The 26,310-nt window shown below is 38.5% G+C and overlaps 1 protein-coding gene across 2 annotated transcripts; it reads left to right on the top strand.

Annotated features, from left to right (window-relative positions):
- Positions 1-984: 984 nt before the first annotated feature.
- oma1 (OMA1 zinc metallopeptidase) lies at positions 985-20,504 on the top strand. Of its 2 annotated transcripts, XM_015355840.2 has the most exons (9): positions 985-1,253; positions 2,064-2,561; positions 4,898-5,126; positions 7,841-8,014; positions 8,561-8,668; positions 13,244-13,372; positions 15,568-15,642; positions 17,016-17,165; positions 19,595-20,504. In XM_015355840.2, the coding sequence occupies exons 2-9, from the start codon at positions 2,098-2,100 to the stop codon at positions 19,871-19,873; spliced, it is 1,608 nt and encodes a 535-aa protein (XP_015211326.1). In that variant the 5' UTR covers positions 985-1,253; positions 2,064-2,097; the 3' UTR covers positions 19,874-20,504. The 2 variants fall into 2 exon arrangements, with proteins under 2 accessions (XP_015211326.1, XP_015211327.1); XM_015355841.2 differs by lacking the exon at positions 13,244-13,372.
- The last annotated feature ends 5,806 nt before the right edge of the window (positions 20,505-26,310 follow it).

The following is a 26,310-nucleotide window of genomic DNA, read 5'->3' as shown; positions in this document are numbered from 1 at the left end:
ATGTGCCCATGATACTGACGTTAGCTTATGTAAATTTATGTTGCTTTTCCATATGTAAAGGAGTTGTGCATTGTGTTTCTGGAATACATATAGCAGTATCTCCACCAAAGAAAAAAAGCACATTGCTTCTCTTGCAGCACAAAACAGAAAGTAGCTGTCGATGGAACTGTTATTTTAAATATTGAATAAGCTTTAATATATATATATAAATATAAACTTTTAACATGTATTACTCTCTTTTCATTTATAATACTGTTTCAATAACATTACATCACTATTTACATTTTGAGAAGCATCAAACTCTTTAAAAATCAAAACACTTCAATGCTCACTCTGTGCTCGATGTGCTATTGGCCTCATGCTATGTACATTATGGAGACCATGATGTATTCCTGGAACAAAATATTATTTTCTAAATCACACGTCCAATTCTTTGTTCGTCTGCCTTTTTTAATATGAAAAAAAAAAGTTTCATATAACCGCTGGACACACCAAGAGGAAAACTGAAAGAAAACATACAAGGGAAGATGTACTTCCATCTTTTTCCGAACACTACCACGAAAACCACCAGGTCCTAGTATTCCTCAGTCTTTCTCACCTGCTACTGGTATTGTACTTGCTGTATTGCATAATGAAGATGTATTCAGCCTGCAGTGCAGCATGTGCACTAGACACGGAAACATTTCCTATCATTTGTGAATTTTAAAATTCTAAAAAACTAAAATGAATTTTAGTGCCGAAATATTTTAAATACAGAGCCCTAGTTATGTCTGTGACATAGGTGGTTTACTTGAGTCATGTATCCTGCGTGACAGATAAGGCTATTTGTTGCGAACTTTAAACAGTGTTTTTTTTTATTTCTAATACCTAAAATGTTACTTAAATGTACGCATTTTAATAAGGTAATACGATATATTAAATCTGTGCGTCTGTGTCTATAACATCTGTGTTACAAAGTCCAGCAGGGGGGACAGAGTTCTGTGTTACACAAGTTCTCTGATTTATCTCCCTGAACTAGTGTAGGAGCCGGAAGTACTGTGAACATCCTAGAAAGAAATACAACATGCCAACATGATTAAAGAAAAAATTGTTCGGGAAAGTGAATATATTTTTGCACAATGATAATAAATCGGTGTATCCTACAGAAAAGATTAAACGAGAGGTATAAGATCAACTCGAGTAACGACCTCATCTGTCGGTCAGGTCTTGCACACTCTCCTGGTAGTACTTGAGAAAGTAATTAAACTGTTAAGGTGAGTTGACATTGAAATTACTTGTACGTTCTAATCATCTTAACATGTATAATTACCTCCATTTATATAAGCGCATTCAAAGGTTTGATTTTTTCAAATGTATGATATAGAATGAAAAACTAAATAAAGTAAAAAAAAACACACTAAGAAGAACGTAACAAACCCTTGATCGTCCCGAAATCGAACAGGAAAACATAAATTATACTTTTTATGATATTTGACAAAAAAGGTCATATTAGTGAACAAACACTGTTTTGGTCCAGATAAGGTATTAGGATCCCTATTGTCGTCGATCAGCTCTTGTTTAGCATAAACAAAGCGCTAAACAACGTCTGTTTTCATCTTTCAGTCTTTTGATTTTTAATACTGTACAACATCTGTATGTGTTCTCTCTGTCTATTCGTTGTCAATTAGCTAAGAACATTTCTGAGGCACATCAATACTGTTATATAGATCTTTATGTACATGCATTATACCTTGGATTACACCCTTAATGTGAAAAGATAGTGTAGATCCGTAGATGACCTAGTTTAATATGTTATGCTAAGCTCTGGTTGTTTTTGTATGCTGATAAATCTTTAGAATGTTTCTTACATGAAATATTTTGAACCTCGCATGCCTGTATTAATTTATTAGTAAACTTATGCTCTAAGTCATATACTCACTCAAACTAGCATTTTATAGCACAAAGGCTTATTGTTAGCTTTTTTGAGCTTTCACTTCTTGTGAGTGTTCTACAGTTTTTCTTCTCCTGTTCTCATGAGGCTGTTGCCAGCAATCCACTACATTTTGTCCTCTTTTTACTTGCAGGTTTCGAGATGTCAGTGTGCCTGTGAAGCAGAAGATGGCTTTTTTCTGCATCAGACTTTTAAGAAGTAAAAGACTCTGCTATCTACTGGCTTGTAGAAACAATTGGCAGAAGGGATATAGAACATGTCTTTCCAAACAGAAGAAATGCACTCTCTCCCTGTCCGTCCAAGGCAGACGTGCAGATATTTTCAGAGACAATAATTTGCAGCCGTGGCTGCAGGTACAGACAGGATTAGCAGGCAGTGAGGACCTGGGGACGCTGTGTGCAATTCGCTTGGCTCTCTGCAAAAGCATCAAACCCAGACTTCTCAGTGTCAGTGCTGGCCATCAGAGAACCCTGTACACATGCATCCCATCAGTTTGCAGTATCACCCTGCAGGTCGGCCTGCCTTGCTGTCAGCAGTTCCACACCTCAGCGTCATACAGAGCCCTGCCTGTTCCGCTCGTATGGATGATCATCAAACCGCTTCAGAAGCTTTTGGCTATCATACTGGGCAGGTAACAAGGTGTTTCAATGTTTCTACACAGTGTTTCAACAGTATGCAAAGTCACATGTACAGTTAGTATGAGATCATACCGTCATATTATGTTTTTGCCCAAACAAACAATTACATAACAATGCTGTTAACAGGAAAAATACACATGATTTATATAAGTTTATTAGCTTCATCTTTCTTAGGACATTTGCAGAGTATAGAGATAAACTGGGAATTTCTGCCTGTTTTCATGTTTTTCAGTTTACACTATTCGGCTTCATTACTGAAAATCATGGTGTGTCTTTGAGGGATTTACATCTTCATAACAGAAGGCAAATTCTAAACAGATGGGGTACAGAAGTTATTACACGCCTTCTGTCTTTTATTGATACGATGCAGGCAGCATCCCAATATGGGGGAGTGTCAAATCCAGTGAGCCACAAAGTGAAAGTACAGTCTGTATAGAAAGTCACCACCTCCATTCAAAATGTGTACCTTTTGTTGTATGACACTCTGAAATTAAAAACAAATTAAGTTAGGCTTGTTCCATTTTTATTTACACACAGTAACCCACATTAGCCAAGTGAAAATAAAATTAATTAGTATTACAACAGTAAAATACCTTATTTGGATAAGTGAACACCCCCCTTACAATTGCATTTGTAAACTTGCTCATGTTTAACCAATCACCTTACACATCACACAACAAACTAATCAATTGATCAATTGTGGTGATTAGTTCAGAATAAAAGCAGCTGAAGGCCATCATTAAGAAGTGGAAGGCGTATGGCACCACCCCGACCTTGCCTAGATCAAGCCGTTCATCCAAACTGGATGACTGAGCAAGAAGGAGACTGATTAGAGATGCCTGTATGGGAGGGTGGCAAGAAAAATGCGACTCCTTAAAAAAAGCCACATCAAGTCTTGTTTATGTTTTGCTAAAAAGCACCTTAAAGATTCTGTGGCCAAGTGGCAAAAAGTGCTGTGGTCAGATGAGACTAAAATCAAACTTTTTAGCCAGAATGCAAAACCATACATCTGGTGAAAACCCAATACATCTTACCATCCGAAGAACACCATTCCTACAGTAAAGCAAGGTGGTGCAGCATCCTGTTGTGGGGGTATTTCTCTTCAGCTGGGACTGGGGCACTTGTCAGGAGAGAAGGGAAGATGATGGTGCAGAATACAGGCAAAGTCTTGAAGAAAACCTGCAGCCCTCAGCCAGGAAGTTGAAAATGGGAAGATGGTTCACATTTCAACATGTCAGTGACACAAAGCACACCACCAAACTAACCATACAGTGGCTGAAATACAGGAAGGTAAGTGGCCTAGTCAGAGCCCCAAACTAAATCCAATCGAAAATCTTTGGAATGCCGTGAAAAGGCCAGTCCATCAACAGTCGCCACGCAGTTTGACTGAGCTTGAACAATTCTGTAAGGAGGAATGGGCAAATATTCCTCCCTCTGGTTGTACAAAGTTGGTAGAGATGTATCCAAACAGACTCACGGCTGTAATTCAAGTAAAAGGTGCTTCCATCAAGTATTAACTCAGGAGGGTGTTCTCTTATCCAACCCAGTTATTCTACTTGTTTATTTTTTTTGTTTAGAAATTTTGCTTTCTTTTTTCACTTGGATGTTGGAAGGTACAGTTTGTAAATAAAACTGGAAAAAGTCTGATTTAATTTGTCTTCTTTTTGGGCTTTTTGGGCAACAAAAGGTGAACATTTTGAAAGGGGTTGGTGACTTTCTATACCCACTGTATATAATAGAATTACGTTGTTTTGTTAATGGAAGCAAAATCTAGAATGAATTGACCTGAAGGCATGTATGAGTCATACTGTATGTCTGTCACAGTTTCCATCAGGTCAGTCAGGTTTATTAATTAAAAATATGTTTTTGCATTGCAAAGACTTGAAGTCCATAGTGCAACACACCTGTCTAAGGGACTATACTGTATAAGGACAGTGAAGCATGTGTCTCCTAACAATGTGTTAACATCTCTCATTAAAACAAAATAGCAGTAGATAAAGACTAAGGAAGAGCCAGGTTTCTCTGTAGGCTATGGCTGTCGGAATGGTCCTTTTATGAATGAGAAATTCCATTTTAAGTGAGGTTGCATTTAATAACTTAAGGACTTGGACAAGTGTTATTCTTTGTCATGGAGTTTGTGACAACCCCATGAAGTGGCTGGTGGATTTAATTTTTTTTTAGATTGCATTTATTTCTTTGAGGGTGAAGCTTTAAAATTAAAATATCTTCTGGCCAGTTGACACACTATCTCTGAGCTCTTGGTTGCTTGTAATGTCAGTCACCATGCACTTGTGGCAATGCAGACCTGTGCCTTTGGGGTTGTCCACAGGAGTATCCGAAAGTGGTGGGCCGGGCTACCCCAGAACCGGCAGGAGATGTTGCGCCAGGCCCTGTGGAGGAAGCGCTGGCATGCTGCGGCAGGCATAGCAGCGCTCGTGGCAGTTCTGGCACTCTTCCTCCTCACGCACCTGGACGAGTCGCCCATCACCAGTCGGATGCGGCTCCTGGTCTTCAACAGAGACAAGTTTATTGAACTGGCTGAGCTGACTGCTGAGGGGGTGAGAGGGGAATGGGCTGGCTTGGGGGGAATTAAATAGGCCACTTCAGTAAAATGTTGACAGCAGTACTGGGGGGTAAAAGATTCTCAGTAAATGTATTCCAGACTCTTTTATTAGGATTTCTGGGGGTGAATTACTTTAAGACTTTTTTGGGGACCTCACTTGAGAGTGTATAAGGACTCCAGGGGTCTTCAGAACATAATTTTGGATTCACTGGTTTTGTTTCCCATTCCTACTCCTGGAGACTTGATCACACAGGTTATTACTTTTTCTTGTCTTTTTTTTACTTTAGAGTTGTACACAGATAATATGTTCCATTATTCATTTATATCCCCAGAATGAGTGAGCATTATCATTTAAATTCTGAGAACCTGTCAAAGTAAACTGGATAGCAGTAACTCAAATATGTTATTCCCATATTAATCCCAGGTTACTACTGGGATACTAAGTGATTTTTGAGTAAAGCTGATTTTTTTTATCACCTTATTAAGAATACCCCTATACTGATACTTTTGGTCATCTGAATATACCGGTCACACAAAAACATTAGCAAATGGAAAGACAGAGGTGGCAAATTGAACATGAAGTAAGCCAGAACATTAGCATTTTCTTCTGCAAACCTGTGGTTCAGATGAGGCAGTGTTGTACATGAAGCACTGCTAATTGTTGCTGCTGATGTGCTGTAAGTAGTGCACTGTTCATGCAATTAAGCTTAAAAATGTCTCTGGGGAAACATTTTTATTTTTCATAACCAAAATAGAAGCTATTAAAATATTTTACTGTGTGATACACGTTGGTATGAAGTATTCCATTTAAAAAATAAGCATCATTTAGGTACGGAAGATACTTGGGTAGCAAATCCTTCATTCATGTAAATGAACCCTTTCCATTCCAAGTCCAAACAAACATATTCTGTTTATTTTAATAACTGCATATAAATGTAGTCAATGAGAATAAATGTAAATGTAGTATTATTCAAATTAATTCAGTGTATTTTTATATAGCACCTTTCACAACAAGGTTGCCACAAGGCACTTAAAAAAGCTGTGTGACAAGACATGACATTACAATACAGAAAGACTAAAAGCCAGAAGACAATGGAGGAGAGGAACCTAAACGATAGCTGTATTCGCAATGTCCCTTTTGGATCCATGGCAGTGATGCAGCATCCAACTCAGATGGTGCCCGAGCTGGACACCATCTGGACATGTGGGGAGGAGAATAGGATAGTTTGGTCAGAACAGATGTATCTACCTGGAAGGCGAACACCGAGACACAAAATGGCATGTACAGCAGGACCAGCAGCAATGAGCTATGATGTAAGGTGTGAGTAGGCTAGGCTGAAGTAATATGTTTTCAATCAGGATCTATATCCTGAGATTGACTCCGCATCCCATATGTAGGCTGGCAGACTATTCCATAAATTAGGGGACCTGTAGCTAAAGGCTTTACCGCCAACTGTTTTTTTATTAATATGTGGAATAAGAAGAAGACCTGCATTCTGTGATCTAAGTGGGCAACTTGGATTGTATACATTAGTCAGCTCCATTAAATAGACAGGTGTCTGACCTCTGAAAGCCTTATAAGTAAGTAAAATAATTTTGAAGTCTACCTAACAGGAAGCCAATGGAGAGAGATAAGTATAGGTGTTATGTGGTCATACTTTCTACTTCTGGTAATAATTCTAGCTGTAATAATTCACTGTAAGGTGTTGAAGGTGCGATAGGCGCTCCCTGATAGTAGAGCATTACAGTAATCTAATCTGCTGTATACCAGAGCATTTATTAGTTTCTCTGTGTCTTGAGTGGAAAGATAATACCTTAGGTTTGCAATGTTTCTTAACTGTAGGAAGCACACCTTCAATATTGCATTAACATGAGAGTTAAATGAGAGCGTTGTTTCTAAGATGATGCCTAAGTTACATGCCAAATCTTTAAGGCAAAATTTTAAACCCTCAGAGTTGAGTGCTGAGGTTATAGCAGTCCTATCCACACTGTTGCCTCCAAACAACAGAATGTCACTTTTATCACAGTTGAGTGAAAAAACATTTTCACACATCCAAGACTTTACTTTATTAATGCAATTAGCTAAAGTGACCTTTGACAAGTTGTCATTAGAAATAATGAAATGTTTATTGAAGTGTCAAGTAATACTTAAACTACTTTATGAAGGATCTTGTTTTAACAATGAACACATTCAGGATTGACTGGAGGTTGTGTTAGTTTGAAACCTGAACCCTTGATATTGGAAAATCGCATTTCAAGTCCTTGTTTTGATCAAACAAATATTTGATCTTCAATGTATTAAATAAGAGTACACTTTCCCTTAACAATGCAATTGGCATGAATGGGTAAAGTTGTTTTGTACAACACCCTTGAACTCAAGGAACACTTAAAGCAGAAAAGTAAAAGGAAATTTAACTTGCGGTGTCTTTAGCTGAGATGAAAACAAGGTCCTAATAGTGTCTGCATCAACAGTTTTTCATTTGTATTTTAAATTCTAATCGCTATATTGCTTTAGTTAAAAATTATATATTATATATAGTGACTAATTATATACAGCTAACACTTTTAAAGATACAATATATGAGCTTTTTGGAAGCTATAGGAGGAGTCGAGGAAAATGGCTGCTTAGATCTGTGTGTAAAAGTGGTAAAACTTGGTCAGTAAGTTGACCCTAGCTTAGTACACTCAGTTCCCAAATTTTATTAACAGTACATGGAGGAATTCAAGGATACTCTGGTGTCCCGAGATGATCCACGGCATAAGGTGGTGGAGACTGTTGTCAGTCACTTGGTGCAGAGAAACCGGGACCTTCCTGAGATGTCTGCTCTCCCCTGGACTGTCCAAGTGGTGGAAGACCCCACAGTCAATGCCTTTGTTCTTCCGGTAAGTCAGAGTGAAATTGAAATAAGGCAGGTTCACAGATCCCATTCATGGGCATGTCTTACTGTGGCAGGAGATATCAGTGGCTGTGGTGGATGATAAGAATACAGAATTGCAATTGTTTTTTTACATTTTTGTTCAATTTCCAATTGCAGATGAAAAAACGTAACAGTGACTTTTTCCTGCTGATGCTTTGTCTGTGGTGAAAATGTCTCAAAAACATCTGCTTTTTTGCAGAACAGTGAGTGCCGAACCCATGTTCTGATGCAACATAAAGTTGACAAGTTAAAAAAGAACTGAAATGCAGAAAACATCTTCCTCCAAAAATTGTAGTAGCTCCACAAGAGTCATATTTTATTTTTTACCATTTTCATCTTGTTTTACATTTTCAAAACAGATGAGTGCGGACTACATTTATTTACAGACTATGAAAAAACACGATGTAAAGTCCTAAGGCCATGCAGAAATGCAATTGGTTATGGTACAGCAAAAACTAAATGTGGCAGCTGAATGTTCTGACACACCACAGCATGCTCTGGCTTTTGACAGAACGGACGGGTCTTTATCTTCACCGGAATGCTGGAGGCTGTTGCTGACATTCATCAGCTGACATTCATTCTTGGGCATGAAATGGCACACGCAATCATCGGACACTCTGTAAGTACAACCAGTCAAGTTCATTGTGCTGCTTGACTAACCATGTGGGTGTGTATCTGTGTGGTCTATGCATGCTCACATATGGTTTGCCAGTGTGTTTCTAAGATTTAGTGAGCAAAAAAAGGCTGATCTTCATATACTGTTACTCCCCTGGGATCACTTGTAGGGCCTGTTTAAAAAGCCAGTGACCCTTATGAGTAAGGTAATTTACATTTTAACTTATCAGTTAGTTTTCAAACCCCTTGTGTTACTTGTGCCTTCACTGTCTGTGATTTGATTTCAGAGGGAATTTGCATCATTTTAAGGTCTGCATCCCCCATCTTAGTGCTTGTATCATTTCTGGTGTTTAAATATTAGTGTTGCATAATGTAATTTAAGTAAGTTTTAAGCCAGTATCTAAGGGGTCTAATGATGTTTAGATACATGATCCAAAGTGCTTCCTCAGCTCACTTCATTGTTGCATAATACAAGGAAGACTGTCATATATAGATATATAATATATGCCTTAATGAGTAGTAATAATAATAAGAATTTCTTACACTTATATAGCACTTTTCTGGACACTCCAATCCATGGGGACTTCCCTCTACCACCACCAATGTGCAGCATCCACCTGGATGACGCAATGGCAGCTAAAGTGCACCAGAACATTCCTCATACACCAGCTCTCAGTGGGGAGGAGAACAGAGTAATGAAGCCGATTCATAGATGGGGATTATTAGGAAGCCATGATTGGTAAGGGCCAAATGGGAAATTTGGCCAGGATGCTGGGTTTATACCCCTACTCTTTTTTTAGAAGCACCCTGGCATTTTTAATTATCACAGAGAGTCAGGACCTCGGTTTTATGTCTCATCCGTAGGACAGTGCCTTTTTACAGTATAGTGTCCCTATCACTATACTGGCGCATTAGGACCCACATGGACCGCAGGGTGAGCGCCCCCTGCTGGTCCCACTAACACCACTTCCAGCAGCAACCTTAGTTTTTCCCAGGAGCGACCCCTGCTGGTCTACCAAAAGCAAACCTTATTTTTCCCAGGAGGTTTCCCATCCAGGTACTGACCAGGCTCACATCTGCTTAGCTTCAGTGGGTTGCCAGTTGTGAGTTTCAGGGTTATGTGGCTGCTGATATATGTAGATATAGTAGATACAGTATATGGGGTTCATTTGTCCTAAAAATCTCAGCTGGTTCTTCAAGAAACAGGAGTGGCTGTGTCTCAAGTGGTGGTTGAGTGCCGTCGAGTCTGTATCGACTCATAGCGAAACTATGGACAGTTGTTTCTCAGGTATCCCCACCTATATGTACAGACCTTCAGTGAAAAAGGTCTGTTATAAACACATAATCTGAAATTTAATAAAGAATCCTGCTGTTTTACATGCAGAAATAAAAGTTATTTTTTAATGATTGCTTGCAATTTTAATCCCACTGATACAAACACCCGAAGTGTGGTCTGGATCTTTACATGACAGATGTCATGTTGTGTGACATTTTGCCCAGACTTTATTTTAATGAGTGGTCCCCCACCCTATGTATCCTATGTGTTCATCTTAATACATGCTTATTTATATAATAATTATGTATGTAGTATGGTTATTTTGTATTATGTTTGCTACTTGTTGGTCATATGTGGACATTAACCTCATATCCTGGCCTATAAAGAGAGTCTACACTGGAATTTGGTCAAATGGCTGATGTCATGTGCAGCAACACAAATGTTTCTGCTTTCATAAGACGTGTTGCTTGTGATATTTTGAGAAACACTTAGCATATTTGTACATCATTCACATTCAGTTAAAATGAATTAAAGGATAGGAACAGAATAAGATGTATAAACAAATGAAACTCAGATCTAAGGAGTAAGATATATTTTTATTATGTGAGGGGGTTATTCAGTGTTACAATACTATATTCATAACTGTTTATGTTTCTAAATCCTTTTCCAGGATATCAAATGTACTACGATGCTGATAATGTTTGTGTTTCTGTGATTGAATGAAAGGGTTGTGGAGTTCCAGTTGTGTCTATATAGTAATAATAATAATAATAATAATAATAATAATAATAATAATAATTGTTTACACTTATATAGCGCTTTTCTGGACACTCCACTCATAGCGCTTTACAGGTAATGGGGACTCCCCTCCACCTGCACACTCCATAGTATGAACTGTGCAGTTCATTCTATACTTTTCTACTGTATATTAACTAAAAAGAATTCAATCTGATATATATTTCTATGCATGATATGAATTTGAGAGATTGTTTGGTGCTTTGTGTGTCCCTCTATTAAATGACAGCTTGATGATGTGATCTGTGTCTGTAAACTACTTCACACTCAGTATTTAATAAGTCAGTTTTATTGTGCTGTACATCTCGGTACTGACTGAAAGGGTGATTGTTATGTATTATGCAATGCATCATGGTACTGCACAGGAAGTTTTATGTATATCTCAGTTTTAGAAGAAAGGGCTTTTATTGTGTGTATTGTAAATGAGAGTGGGAATGGTTTTGTTTAAATGCCCAAATTAAATTAACAAGAAGTTAAAAGTTTGGGCACAATGGATGATTATTTATAAATTAGTGATTATGTTTTATCATGGTTTTGCACTTTTGAGTGGGTAATTACATGAGCCACAGCCATGCTGGTTAGATTCACTCCGTGAAGGCTGAAAAATACTCTGCTTGTTTCATCTGTGCTCTTAGTTGTTTTCAGTGGTTCACTGAACCAATTAAGCACCACCAGGTGTTAAACAAAATGCAGTTGCAAGAAAAGGTTAGTGAACCCTTTGGAATTACCTGGATTTCTGCATTAATTACTCATAAAAATGTGGTCTGATATTCAACTAAGTCACAATAATAGACAAACACAATCTGCTTAAACTAATAACACAAAAACAATGGTACTTCTTCTTGTCAATATTGAACACATAGTTTAAACATTCACAGTCCAGGCTGGAAAAAGTATGTTAACCCTTGTATTTAGTAACTGGTAGAACCTCCTTTAGCAGCTATAACCTCAAACATAAGATTCCTGTAGCTGCGGATTGCATTTTTAGACCATTCCTCCTTACAAAACTGTTTCAGTTCATTGATATTTCTGGGATTATTTACGTGAACAACTCTCTGCAGGTCATGCCACAGCATCTCAATTGGGTTGAGGTCTGGAACTATTCCAGAACACAAATTTTCTTCTGTTAACCCATTCTGTTGTTGATTTACTCCTGTGTTTCGGGTCATTGCCGTGTTGCATCACCCAACTTCTATTAAACCTCAGGTGATGGACCGCTACCCTGACATTCTCCTGTAAAATTTATTGATACAATTTTGAATTCATAGTTCACTCTATGATAGCAAGCCGTCTAGGCCCTTAGGCAGCAAAGCAGCTTCAAGCCATGATGCTCTCTCCACCATGCTTCACGGTTGGGATGAGGTTTTGGTGTTGGTGTGCAGTGCTTTTTTTCCTACAAACAGTGTTGTGCATTTCTGCCAAAGAGTTCAACTTTTGTCTCATCCGTCCACATAACATTGTGGAACATCCAGGTGGTCTTTTACAAACTTGAGACATACAGCAATGTTTTTTTCTGGAGAGCAGTGGTTTTCTCCGTGGTGTCCTTCAATTAACATCATTCTTGTTCAGTGTTTTTCTTATAGTGGACACATAAACAAAGACTTTGACAAGTTCAAGAGATTTCTGCTGGTCCTTTGCTTTTACCCTAAGGTTCTTTTTCACTTCCTTCAGCATTGCACGCTGCGCTCTTGCTGTGATCTTTGCAGGATGCCCACTCCTAGGGAGAATAGCAACAGTACTGAATTTCCTCCATTTGTAGACAATTTGTCTTACTGTGGATTGATGAACACCTAGGCCTTTAGAAATGTTTTGTAGCCTTTTCCATCTTTATGCATCTCAACAATTCTACTTCAAAGGTCCTCTGATATTTCTTTTGATCAGGGCATGGTTCACATGAACAGCTCTTCCTTGAGAAGAGCAGACTCTGTCAGTAACCAACCTTTGTGTGTCTTTTTAATAGGGCAGAGCACCTCCAACCCACACCTCCAATCTCATCTCAATGATTGGAACACCTGACTCCAATTAGCTTTTGGAGAAGTCATTAGCCTTCACACACTTTTTCCAACCTAGACTGTGAATGTTTAAACAATGTGTTTAGTACTGACAAGAAGAAGTATAATTGTTTGTGTATTATTAGTTAACGCACATTGTGTTTGTCTATTATTGTGACTTAGCAGAAGATCAGACCACATTTGAGTAATTAATGCAGAAATCAAGGTAATTCCAAAGGGTTCACAAACTTTTTCTTGCAACTGTATCATATGATTGAAAGGGACTTATACTGTAAGTTAAACACTCCTGTCTTGTACACTACAACTGCACAAGCATGTTGTGATGAATGGTCTGCACTTGTTTGTAACATTTTGTTTTTAATTTCATTATCTTCTGAATATATTGTCTGATCTAGACGTCACAGACGTTCTGTAAGTGTAAAGGGAGTGAGAAACTGTATGGAAGGACCTGCTGCCTCCCTTCTTTTCCTCTCTCATGCTCTGTTTTTGTCTGAAGGCAGAACAGGCCAGCATGTCTCATATTGTGGATTTCCTCTCAGTCATCCTCCTCACAGCAGTCTGGGCCATTTGTCCTCGGGATAGCCTGGCTGTCTTGGGACAGTGGATTCAAGGCAAATTAGTCCAGGTAAGACAATAAAAATATAGAACAGAACACCCCTGCAGTGAAACTCTGGAGTTCTGGAGACCTCACCCACTGAAGACAAATGATTTTTATCTCTGTTATTTTAATTTTATATCACCTTGTAGCACTGTGCCACCTGCAATAGTTCCTATCAGTTAAAAATACAGAAGTCTGGCCCTACTACTTGTCCATAGGTGTTTAGACTGCTAGCTGACTTTTAGGATGGCTCTTCCACCTTGGTGTCTCAGTGTTCACTCAATCTTCTCTGCCATTTAATCAGCACCCCACCAATCTATCTTGTGCTAGTTCGCTGTCAGGCTTAGTGCGTGCCCTGCCTCAAGATGAATCATCTGCTCCTTTTATCACTTCATCATCCACCTGCCTCCTCATTGAGCAGCAACTTCAGGAGCTTGAGGCGGAGACAGACGCTGTCACCTCAGCTCAGTCAGGCTGTATATACTGTATCCTCTCCCTCACCCCCTCACCTCAAAGGCCCCATACCGAGGTAGTAGATTATCTAAACTAAACAAGTAGCAGAACTTCAAGATTTGGATGAACTCTGCCCACTACTGTAGCTCCCCCAGATGCTACAGTGACTTTAATTTTGGATGAAGTTGGGAGGCTGCAACTGAAGAAGCGAGCTTCAGATGTTGAATTGACATTTAAATTGGTCATCCCCTAGTGTGCTAAAGGGGGGCAAAATAGATGAAAAGGGGACATAACTGTGAACACAGAGAGGGGGGAGATGATTATCTCTATGTCAGAGAATTCCTGCTGAAAAGATATTACATAGTTACATAGTGTTGGAAAGCTTATTTGTATTTCCAGTACCATATGTTCTTTCAATATTTTTTTTGCATTTCTTTTCCCATATTTGATTTATTTTTTGTGTTTTATTCTTATATAGTCAACCTGTCTGTATTATATAGTCAACCTGTGGATGTATTATATTTCAATTAAAGGTCATACTGTGTCAAGGCAGACTGTGTGCCATTCTGGTTCTACTCTGCTGTGAGAAATGGAATCTGTCCTTGGCTCTGACCAGAATGCTGTGTTCAAGGAAAATTCATAGCAACATCATTTCAGCAGCAACAGTGTTTCCAGCTTTCAAGGGGATGGTGTTGGTCTGTGTGTGTAAGACAGTTTAATTTGCTGGTTACGTCTTTAAACTTGTCTCAAGGTATTGCTGTTTCAATCGTAGTTTTCCTGCTTAATTTCACTTCACTTTACAGACCCCATTTATTTATGCAGCTTGTGACTCAGCTCCACATTCTCTAAGGTGGTGAACATTAAACACTGTGAAAAAATTTCCAAGCAGTGGGTGTTCTGTTTTTTATAATGAGAATGGCCTTCAGCGTGGAAAATCAAGATGCAGCTCAGATAGCAACCGCTGTGAGCCACAGAGAAGCCTTGAGGTCCCTGCTCCTTTGTTCTAAAAAAGCTTCTGTCCTACTGTAATTACGGTTTATTTTTATTTCTTTGTTTTCTTTCATGGGCTGTAACTATCTAAACGACGGGTGATCGAAAAAGACCTCCCCCCAGTGAAGCAATTGTGTCATTCCATAATTCTTTCACTGTAACTGTATTTTATGCCAACAAGGAGGCAACCTTAGTACAGTACAATCTTTCTACAAAACATTACCAAACACTAACACTTCTGATATATAAATGTAACAGCTCATATAAGTTATATTGAATCTTCTGTAGAAAAAGTGTGTGCCGTTGCCGATTATTTTTAATAACGCCTATATCCCATTGATAAGATCAGGTGTCTCACATTGAAGACAGCGTGTCAGTCATCAAAGGAACAAGTAAAGGTTTATTCCATGCTGAAAAGAGAAGAAAAACACAACATTTCAGCTGTGCTCCACAGCCGAAATGTTGTTTCTTTTTTTCTCTTTCAGCATGGAATAAACCTTTACTTGTTCCTTTGCAGCCTACGCATGCTGACGCAGCTACCTACTTGAACTATGTCAGTAATCATGTATATGTTTTTGGTTTATTGATTATTCTGTGTTGCCTCCGCTAACCAAGAAAATCTTTGATATGCAAAAACAGCTCGCAAACAAATGAAAGCTTCCAGTGTCTCCAAGGAGTAGAATAAGAATATAAATGTTATAGACACTGGGTCATTCACGTAGCTAGCAGTATTTACTGTTCTCCCCCCCTCATGCTGTCCCTTATCTCTCTCCCTGCAGTTCATGTTTGAGCGGCCCTACAGCAGGAAGTTGGAGGCAGAAGCTGACAAAGTAGGACTTCAGCTGGCTGCTAAGGTACATCATCCCTTTCCTGCACATGTCATAATAAAGGTTACAAATGAGAGGCCATTTTGTGTCTTGGATTTTTGGTAGGTGAATGATCAAAGACATCCATCAAACCATTTCTTTAAGATCCCATGGGAACAGTTTCAGTGTCATGGCTAGGGACACCGTCTTGTTCCTCCAGGATTCTGTCTATAAGGAAGTGTCTTTTTTTGTTTTTTGTACTGAATGTTCCCATACTTCCACTAATGTTATTGGATTCTGGTATCGGTGTTAATCTTGTGATGTCCCTGTTTTAGACCAGGAGCTTGTCTGGTTGCTCTCATAATTCCTGTATGGAAGCAAATGTCAGTCTCAAACAGACTATACAGACTGTACAGGGGCATAGTAAGCTCTGTGCTCCACTGAACAGAGAAAGGCCACAGTTCCCTTTTACAGAGGTCCTCTGTTCCGGTTCAAACTAAGTCTCTTGATTTTGTGTTGGAATAGGCATCATTGGCTTTTCCAGGCTGACACTGCAGGGATTCAGTCAAGTACTTTAATTACATAATTGAACTTTGTTCTGAAGATATGTTGCATAATTAAGAACTAGTTAAAGAAACCCTGTTCAATCCAATAGAGTGGAAGAGGCAGGGCTGCCAGCCCTGAAATAGAGAGTCATTCCAATGTGAATTCAGACTGCTTAGTTCATTCCCCAACATACAATGATCTCAGTGCCAGAAAAAAGAACTAATGCATGAGTGCCAATTAAGTAAAGCCAGAAAACCAGATGTAGAATGTATGATTGCAGTATTATAACAGTATTATAGCAGTTTGTGTGAAAACACATTTAATGATCTAGTTAGCTGAGCTAACCCTGCACTCTCTATAGTAAAACAGTGCACACTAATAGATAAAACATTAAACAAGATCAGATAGTCATAAATGCAAAGTGTTTTTCTGGATTGTTTGGGATATTCTCTATGAAATATTTTGTGCTCAACAGACACTAGATGGCGTGTTAGGTAAAGGGAATGGTGTGTGTCATTGTAGCCATTTCAAGAGTGAGAAAATATATCACTGCATTACGCATCCAGTTTTTGAAACATACTCAAACACATGCTCTTAAACTGTTCTGTATTTCCTTAGCCGCTATTATATTTTTGCAGGCATTTTTTTTTCCAGTGGGAGCTTTTATAGTGCTGAGGACTGATATCCTTTGATTTTCAGCATGATAGGAAAATGTAGGAGGAAAGAGCACTGAAAGTAATAGTCAGCAGTACCTTGATCTCTGTGGTTCAGCTTATATAAATAGAAAACCACATCTGTAATAGAGCTTATTCTGTTACTAACAACAATGCTTAACTGGAGGAGGTGCATTAAAACAGTGCTGTCCTGTCTCTCAGGCATGTGCAGATGTTCGGGCTGGGCCAGTGTTCTGGCAGCAGATGGAGATCTTGGATCGGCTGGAGGGGGAGCCCAGCATGCCCGAATGGCTCTCCACCCACCCGTCCCACAGGAACCGTGCCACCCAGCTTGACCGCCTTGTCCCACAGGTAGGCAGCAATCAGTCCCAAGTGTGATACCTATCAGTGGGTCCTGCTGGCTCCTGTCAGCAGTGGGACTGGAAATGCATGCCAGGCAAAGCAGCAACACTATCAATCTGTCATTTAACTAAGCAACATATTCCTTTTCCTCTTTCAACACAATACTATTGGCCCGGATTTTGGTTTAAATGTAAAAAAAAAGACATTTTCATTAATAAAAAAAAAAAAGGTAAAGTCCAAACTAGGGCCATAGTGGCTCATTGGTTCAGAGCTCATCCCAGTTTCTGTAGCGTTAAATGGAATAGTGAGCATGGTGACACCCCCCCCCAGATTAGATACAATCAGATACAGATGTAGGATTTACCTTCCAGCAATGCTGATTAATCATAGAAAAAGAACTGAGCATTTTTCTGTCAAAAGACAGAAAGAAAATGGAGAAATTCACAATCCTCAATTTTATTTATTTTAACATTTTACTGAACACATAACATAATGTAGTACACAAGACTGAGTAACTTTGATTAGATGTGCCAAACAAATGTCTTGCACTTACAACAAGAATATGGAAATAAAGCTTGTTGTAAAAGAAATGCTAAATGATTGCAAATCATACTGTCTCTGGCTTTTAAAAGAGCTATGTTATACTTAATAATATACGTTTCCTTAAGGCATTGTGGTACAACAATACCTGAGGAAGGCTCCACGGCTGAAACGTTGTGTTTTCTTTCTTTTTTTTCAGCATGGAATAAACCTATTACTTTTTCCTTTGCAGCCTACGCATGCTGACGCAGCTACCCACCTGAACTAGTTTCATGATGTTTGTTTGCAGTGTACTGTAATTAGGCTCATAAAACTGGGGGCTGAGTGAAATTCCAAGAAAAAATATTTTTAAAAATGAATGATGTGTTTGTATTTCCCTATTGCACAGAATAGATAAATACAATAAAATAACAAAGTGCGATTTACCTTGTTTGAGTACTGTGTGTGACATACATTATTTATAGATCCTCATTTGATGTGTATTTGAGATGTTCGTTTATTGCAACTGAAAGCTTACTTGCTGTTAGGGAAAAAATTAAAGGCTTTGGAAACCTCAGCACTTTTGATAGCTGTTGATGTCTTCAGTTGGACAAAGGTTAAACTCATTTATCTTTTCCCAGCTCTGTACATTTAAAGTAAATGTCCATTCTTTTAATTAGATTAGTCCAGCATGTGGATAAGCCTGACATGCTGAATGTCTGCTGCCAGCATTTGAGGAGGTCACGTGCACCTCTGTTGCATGGCACACAAAGTACAAAGAAACTGAAGTGCTCATACTCAAGTCTATACTGCTGCTATAGGATAAATGAACTGTACCACAGCCATTGTAAACATTGTCTGAGGACTAATTAGTGACAGGAAAAGGGAACGTTGCGTGACAAGTTGTGTGTTTTCTCAATGATTGTGATGTGCTTTCTCTAAATAGAAACTAAAAGGTTATAAGGGGTTTAATGACCACAGCCTTACTATTAGCAACAGTTTACCTTCAAGAATAGATTTTTTTTTACACTTTGCATTTTTAAGCAGCAGACAGGGGGGGTCAATGCTGAAAGGAATTCTACAGAAACAACAAATGCAATGGCCTATTTGGAAATCAAACAGCTTCTAATTTGACATTAAGATGAAGAACATATTATTTGTTGTATTGGAAAATTGTTGGAGAGAGACAGGAATTCAAGTTAATGAGTCATATAGAGGAAAGAAAGTGAACACATTTTCCCAGCCCTACACATATTTTAAGCATAGTTTTATATTTATGCATTTATAGTTTAATGCAGGTAAGTGCAGGGTGTAACATGTAGGTACTGTAGCACAAACATACAGTATAAATATAAGATGGGATAAAGACTTAATTGCTTATTTTGACATATTTTTGTTATATGGAAAGTGTAGGGAAGCAATACAAATGGTGAACAGAAATATCTAATTAAAAGTGTAGAATTTAAATCAAGGAATGTTGTAGTGGTCCAATTGTATAACCTGAACTATAGGGCTTAACATACCAAAAAAGAAACATACAAAGTGTAAAACAAGCAATACTAAAAGGTTATTGATATGCCACACATCCTAAATATTGTAGTTCAGGTGGGTAGCTGCGTCAGCATGCGTAGGCTGCAAAGGAACAAGTAATAGGTTTATTCCATGCTGAAAAAAAGAAGAAAGAGAACACAACGTTTCGGCCGTGGAGCCTTCTTCAGGTGTGAGGGTGGAGCCTTCTTCAGGTGTGCTCACACCTGAAGAAGGCTCCACGGCCGAAACGTTGTGTTCTCTTTCTTCTTTTTTTCAGCATGGAATAAACCTATTACTAAATATTGTATATTGTTTATGGTAAGAAAAGATGTGAAGTTAGTCTGTTGATAACATTTGATGACTTGGGGTTTTGTGTTGTTAACCTCCAGGCACTAGAACTGAGGGAGAGGTGTGACTGCCCCACTTTGCCCACCAGAGACCCCCGCACTGTGTTCAGGAAGAGCATGCAGGTGCTGCTGGAGAGTGTGAGAGAGAAAGCAGACAGCCCCTCCCACGGTGGAAGCATCTTGGAGACTGCCCAGAGCCAGCGCCAGCCCAGAGCCCAGCCTCTGCCCATGCCACCACACCCAGAGAATGAGCAGAAGCACCCTAGGGTCTTTGCAGCAAAAGCACAATTTACAGAATCCCTGAATGCCACCCAGAAATGAACAGCTCCCTCTTCTCAGTTAAAAGTACAGTTATAACACCTTGTATTTCTGTGTTGACTCAGTCCTCTAATCAAGTGGCTATAAACGACTCAAAAAAACAAGAAACGTTTCAGACTAGATTGTCAGCCTAGATGAGGCCATTTGGCTCTGCTAGTTCACTTGGCTATATATATCTTTTAGTGTTTAGCGCTGCACTATTACTCTCTCTGCAGCGTGAGGCCTATTTAGAAAAAGGATCTTTATTGATTTGTTTTTTTAGGACGCCATTTGTTTGTTTTCTGTGTTTGTTTTGGTATGATTTCAAAGGATTGTAAGTCTCAGAAATTCTATAGTGGGATTAACAAGAAATGACCTACTATAGAAAATGTGGAATAGAGGTCTTGTGAATGTGAAATTACAAAAATGAACAGGTTGTCATCTTTTCAAAGTTTCTTATCAATTTCTGTACCCCTCACTCCTTCACAAAAAACAAAGACTCATATCCACACATTGTCCCTGAAGACTGGATAAATAACAGGACAGGATCTTGTTCTATGTTTTGAAAGATCTGAGGATTTTTGTTAAGAGCAAGGATGCTATCCCTCTGTCTTGGCCTTGTCCAAAAGTACCAATAAAGTGTGGTTTACCTAAAGTTTCTGTTTCTTACTAGTGGTTGACCCCATTGAATACACATGCATTTCAACACCCAGAACACCATAATCTATCTTTGTAAGGTTTCCACTTTATGAGAAAGCCAACTCTCAATGGATCATGCCTCCTTAAATAAAAAATAAACAAAATAATGCCTTGTGAATATGCAGTAGAGTTTGTAGCAGTGCTAACAGTGATTCTTCTTGTCAATACAGAGAGCTCTGAGTAAAAGCAATCAATGATCCCTAGACATTCAAGACTTGAAGCCCTCAATTTTCACTCTTGGTTATGCAATATGTTACCTAACCTTGCCATAATGCCTGCATTGTATTATTATGAATCATTATTTTGTTGTTGGTTCTGTTGCTTATGTAGTTGGAGTAGTCTTGGAGCTAAAAATATTCAGTTTTTTATTGCTTTAAAATTTGGCTGCTCTCTGCTTTGTGCAACACCTGGGGAAACCCATAAAGAAGCTAAATACAAACCAGAAGACTATAAAAATATTTATAACGTAATTCCTTTTTTCAAGACTAATTAAAGAAGCTGTGCAAAAGCAAACAAAACAACACAAACAGACTTCAAGCAAAAAGGTGTTATGTAAAGAAAATGATAATGGTTTCTAGTTAATGATCACATTCTGCTGAGGGGAAGCATGATGACAAAGCTTGTGAAGATCATGTTTTACATTTGACATTTGCAGTGAAGCTGCACTGTGGTTTGCAAGGAATTTTCATTAAATGTTAAGCCTGACAGAAGAGAAATAGTTTCTTCAAATTTCATGTGCATAATGTGTTTCCTCTCATCACAGTCCCCCTACAACATTAATGCACTTCTTTCATTGGTGTTAAAGATTCCAGAGGCCCCTTTTAGAAAAAATCTATGTAGTTGCATTTCTCTATGTGTATTTTAAATTGTCTTTGAATTTGTAAAAAATATTACAGTATTTCAAGCCTTTTAAGTAGGGAGAGCAAGAGTGAACGTAACGGGTGTCAGTAGACTTATATTTAGTACACCTACACCTAGTGTGATGAATCTTGAGAAAAATAATTCTCACCTTTCTCTGTCTGCTTTGATCCATATTGGAATGTACAGTTTTGCTTCTTCAATCGTGAGCACTGACAAAAAAAACGGGGGACTGAACTGTCTTATACTTTTAACTCACAGGCACTTCTTTACAAATGCAAACAGCTTCTCTGACACTTGGCCTGTATAGCATACTTTTCCCTAACCCATTGGCCTTATTCCGCAGTGAAGAAGGCAGGCCCAGGACAGAAACAATGAATTTGCCTTCAAGTAAAGTCAGTCACCGTGAAAAAGAAGAGGACATTTATTTCGAGCCTTAAAAATTAGATTTCCCCCAATAAAGTCTAACTGGACTAAAAATGATTTTTTTCAGGTCAGTTGAATGCAATCACTGCATCCTTCCTCGCTTCAATGAGTAGAAACAGATTGCCCTCTTTCCATGGTATGGGTCTGTGGCAGCTTGGGGAGAGGTGTGGCAGAATGTTGACAGAAGCTTATGTGGTGCTACTGGGTGAGTCACAGAGATGTCTCATCCAACAGTCTCCATCAGGGCTGATCAAATCCTCTAAACCCCACATACTCTGTTCATGATCACATTTTTTTCCCCATTTTTCCAATGCAGTTTGTTTTTCTTTAAAGTTATTTACAGCTTGCCTTCATTACCCTATTATTCCTACTAACACCCACAGACACCTTTAATGTTATTAATACATGTTTTGGAAGAAATGGAAATCATCCTACTAGCATCCCATACCATGCCATCAAGTGTGGTATTCATTAGAAAATCTGAGAAGATCCTGGAGAATCTTATTTTCATTTGAAAAAATATTTTTTATCTAACAAATTACAATACATTTATAATAGAGGTCCTTTATTAGACCTGTATATGATGGTAGTGAATGAAATTAAAACAATTTGCCAAAATAATTCCATGGTCTCCATAACATTTAATTACAACCCAAATCAGGAAGAGCAGAATTAAGACAGATTTGCTACCCCCACAGTTTTGTTATTTGGAGTTTTTCCTAGCAGGAGAGCAGACAGCATTTATATTTGTAGAAAACACCCTCCCACAACTCCAGAGGTAGACAAAATACAAGGCACCAAGCTGTGCAGTGGCTAGTGGAATCACAAACAGCAGGATTTCTATTGGAAAATAAGATGCAGTTTAATTTGACAGACCGTGTTATAGTGAATAGAACCTGGCTGCAATACAAAATATGTCGTTCAGTGTGTAAGTAGCAAGCTGATTTTCTTAAAACAAGCCCTTATTTCCCTGCAAAGCAAGACCTCATCAGCAAAACTCTGCAGATATGTCACTGCTTCTTGAAATACTGTATAGGAAGGTCATGGAATATGAAATCTGGGACACATATTTAACAAAACCCTACATCTCATTCTTGTGTCAATTTATATATATTACATACAGAATGAAATGCTATGCAAAACAGTGCTAACAATGCTATGCAATAAATACAAAGATGCTAAAACATTGAAATTGTAAAACTGCTCTGTTTTGCTGTCTTTTAGCCTCTATAGATTATTAATCAATGCTCATTACATTCTGTAGATGCAGTTTCATTGCTTTCTCTTAGTGTTGTGAACACACAATGGACTTTAAAAAACTCCACCACAGATAAGTAAATATATTTGTGCTGGTGGCTGGTTCTGTATGAACATGTGTTAAGATGTCAAAAGGCTTTCCTATACACCTCAAGAGTAAAGAGGAAAAAGGTTTTGTGGCTATTGATCTGATTAAGAAGAGCAGTAACACACAAAGACAATAAAACAGCAATCAAGCGTGGTCTGGGCTGAGCCCTGCTTGGTCCTGACAGGACAATCGTGAAAAGGGAGAAAGGAATCCAAAATTAATGATGGAGAAAGATGGAGGCAGAGAGGGAGAGAAATGCCAACACCCTCCACCATCCTTAGAGGGGACAAATGCAGAGTTATTGTCTGTTTCAACATTGCCAGCCAAACCTAGAAACCTACTTTAGGCTCTCTTGTGAAACAAGAAAAGAGAGATTTAGCTCCACTCTAGTCATGACAAGTCCCATTATTTCAAGAAATGTAAGACAGATCTTCAGCAGAAGCATTATTTCTCATTTATTTTAATCCAATTTGCTACTGTATCAACCTGAGGACTGCATTGTAAGACAACAGAAGAGAAATTGTTTTGAACATCTGTTTGTGTTACCTGGGCAATTAAATATGTTGCCTATAGCCCCCGGGGCAGCATGGTGACCCAGTTAGTAAAAATAGTACACTTAGTCCCTCTTGCACAGAAGGTTCTTTTTTATTGCTCAAGGTGTCATAGACAAGCTTCTGCTCTTTGAAGCATGGCATATGAAATCAGGTATATCTAATGTATGGAGCTACACCAATCCATCTAAATCACTCCTAAGTTCCAAGATAATTTGTTTCTTCGTTCCGATCTGGCCAAAACAACTTGATATTAAATGTGGAGAAGATGTATAATTAAGCACAGTAATTCATTACAAATCCTTTGATACGTGTAATGAATATATTCAGAGTTTTTAAGCATAATTGTACTACTATTACATTTTTAATAGATAAGATAGATAAGACTTTATTGATCCCATAGGGAAGCTGATGAGTGTTGACACATTATCTTAATTTATTTGCAGAGTTGGAGGGTTCTTATTCCGGCCTTACCAAGGAAAGCAAAGCAAAAGCTTTAACCAAGATACAATCATTTTTTTTACGAAAACAAATGGCTGTTAATAAGACACGACACAACTGAGTCTGAGTGTGAATGTTTTAATGCCTAACATTATGTTCATGACTATTCCTCATGGACATAATGAGATAACTAGCTATATCTGCAGCGATAGAAGTATATACAGGGATAGGACAGATACTGTACCCATCGAAAAACTGAAATGTTTTTTACAGCTGCACATTACATTTGAATACAGCATACTAAACTCTTTTCTTCAACTGTTTGTTGGTTAAGTGTGGGATAAGTCTTTTGAATTTTGTATTGCAATGTTAAATACATAACATCACATTTAGTGACAAAAGTTCATTGTTTCATATTAGCAATACACAACTAACACTCTCAGTTGAGTAACGATACTAAAATACCAAGTCATACATGACAAGTTCACCTTTTGAAATTGTTTCAGTAGCTGTGCTGGCATGTGACCTTCGGGCTAATGTTTGGTCACGTTAATATAAACAATGATTTAGAAAGGTGAATGCAGGTACAATCCCAAATAATACGCCTCTCACGTTTTACAGATGTGTTCTCACGCTGTCCACGAGAGGGCAAATTTTTATTGTTGCAGATGGGTCTACCATAATACTGGTGTATAACAAAAATTGGGGATAGAGTTGTTTTTAACTTTTTAATTAAGTTTCACATGTAATAAGGTAAAGCATATCATAGAATATGGTACTATACTTGAAACTTTTGTAACAACAGGATCTTAGTTAACTTCTTGACTTTATTTAATTTGATGTATTTGTCCTCTTGTTTCGTTGAGGAATCTAATCTCTATGGACACTAATAATAATAATAATAATAATAATAATTGCTTACACTTATAGAGTGCCTTTTCTGGACACTCCACTCAAAGCGCTTTACAGGTAATGGGGACTCCTCTCCACCACCACCAATGTGCAGCATCCACCTGGATGATGCGACGGCAGCCATAGTGCGCCAGAACGCTCACCACACATCAGCTATCAGTGGGGAGGAGAGCAGAGTAATGAAGCCAATTCATAGAAGGGGATTGTTAGGAGGCCATGATTGATAAAGGCCGATGGGAAATTTGGCCAGGATGCCGGGGTAAACCCCTACTCTTTTCGAGAAACGCCATGGGATTTTTAATGACCACAGAGAGTCAGGACCTCGGTTTTACGTCTCATCCGAAGGACAGTGCCTGTTTACGGTATAGTGTCCCCGTCACTACACTGGGGCATTGGGACCCACATGAGCCACAGGGTGAGCGCCCCCTGCTGGCCCCACTAACACTAAGTATTGTAGCACTTGTGTGATTTCTTCAGGATTAAATGAAAGTCCTATAAACACCACAGTGTTATCCCAGACTGGATCCCAATCAGGATAATCATCAAGTGTGACCCGCTTTTCATGTTATATAAAGGTGAGTGGGTAGGGCCTGATTTTTGATGAGAGAAGAACATCATATATTGAAGAAACTGTTGTAACAGAAGAAATAAGGTTCTTGATCCCGAGATGAAGTAAAACAGATGAGTTTATTGCATGCAAGGAACAATAAAGCCGAAGTCTTGTTTCCCGCAAGAAACAACAAAACCGAAGTATTGTTCAACGTATTGTTACAAACTTTTGGGTTATATACAGTTTTCTTCTCCGTTTCTGACGTCACTCGGTCTGATGGTAAAGAGGGGGGTTCATGGTATTTGGCCAGTTTATGATGTTCTGGGCAAATGGTCAGTTTAACATTACACCCAGGGGGGTTCCTAGCTGGCATCTGCAATCCTTATCAGTTAACCCCCTTTCCTGCCATAAACCCCTGCTTGTGACTTGGAAGTCTAAACCCCCTACAGAAAAGATTAAATTCAAACCCCCGTCTTCACATCTTTCTTCAAAACTAAATGTGTTCTGGTGAATATTTTAACAATTTGATTAAGCAGTGGAGTGAGAGGGTTAATTAATACTGTATGAAGGGCTGAGTGAAATCTGAGAATTTGTAATCAGTATTGAGTTAAGGGGGTTATATACTTGCATCCAGCCGTCCTTATAACGTAATGCAATCGTTGCTTGAATCCTACTAGTG

This window comes from Lepisosteus oculatus, chromosome 9, assembly GCF_040954835.1.
Source record: "Lepisosteus oculatus isolate fLepOcu1 chromosome 9, fLepOcu1.hap2, whole genome shotgun sequence".
NCBI classification, from domain to species: domain Eukaryota; kingdom Metazoa; phylum Chordata; class Actinopteri; order Semionotiformes; family Lepisosteidae; genus Lepisosteus; species Lepisosteus oculatus.
The sequence above is the reverse complement of the archived record's forward strand: the minus strand, read 5'-3'. Positions and strand labels throughout refer to the sequence as shown.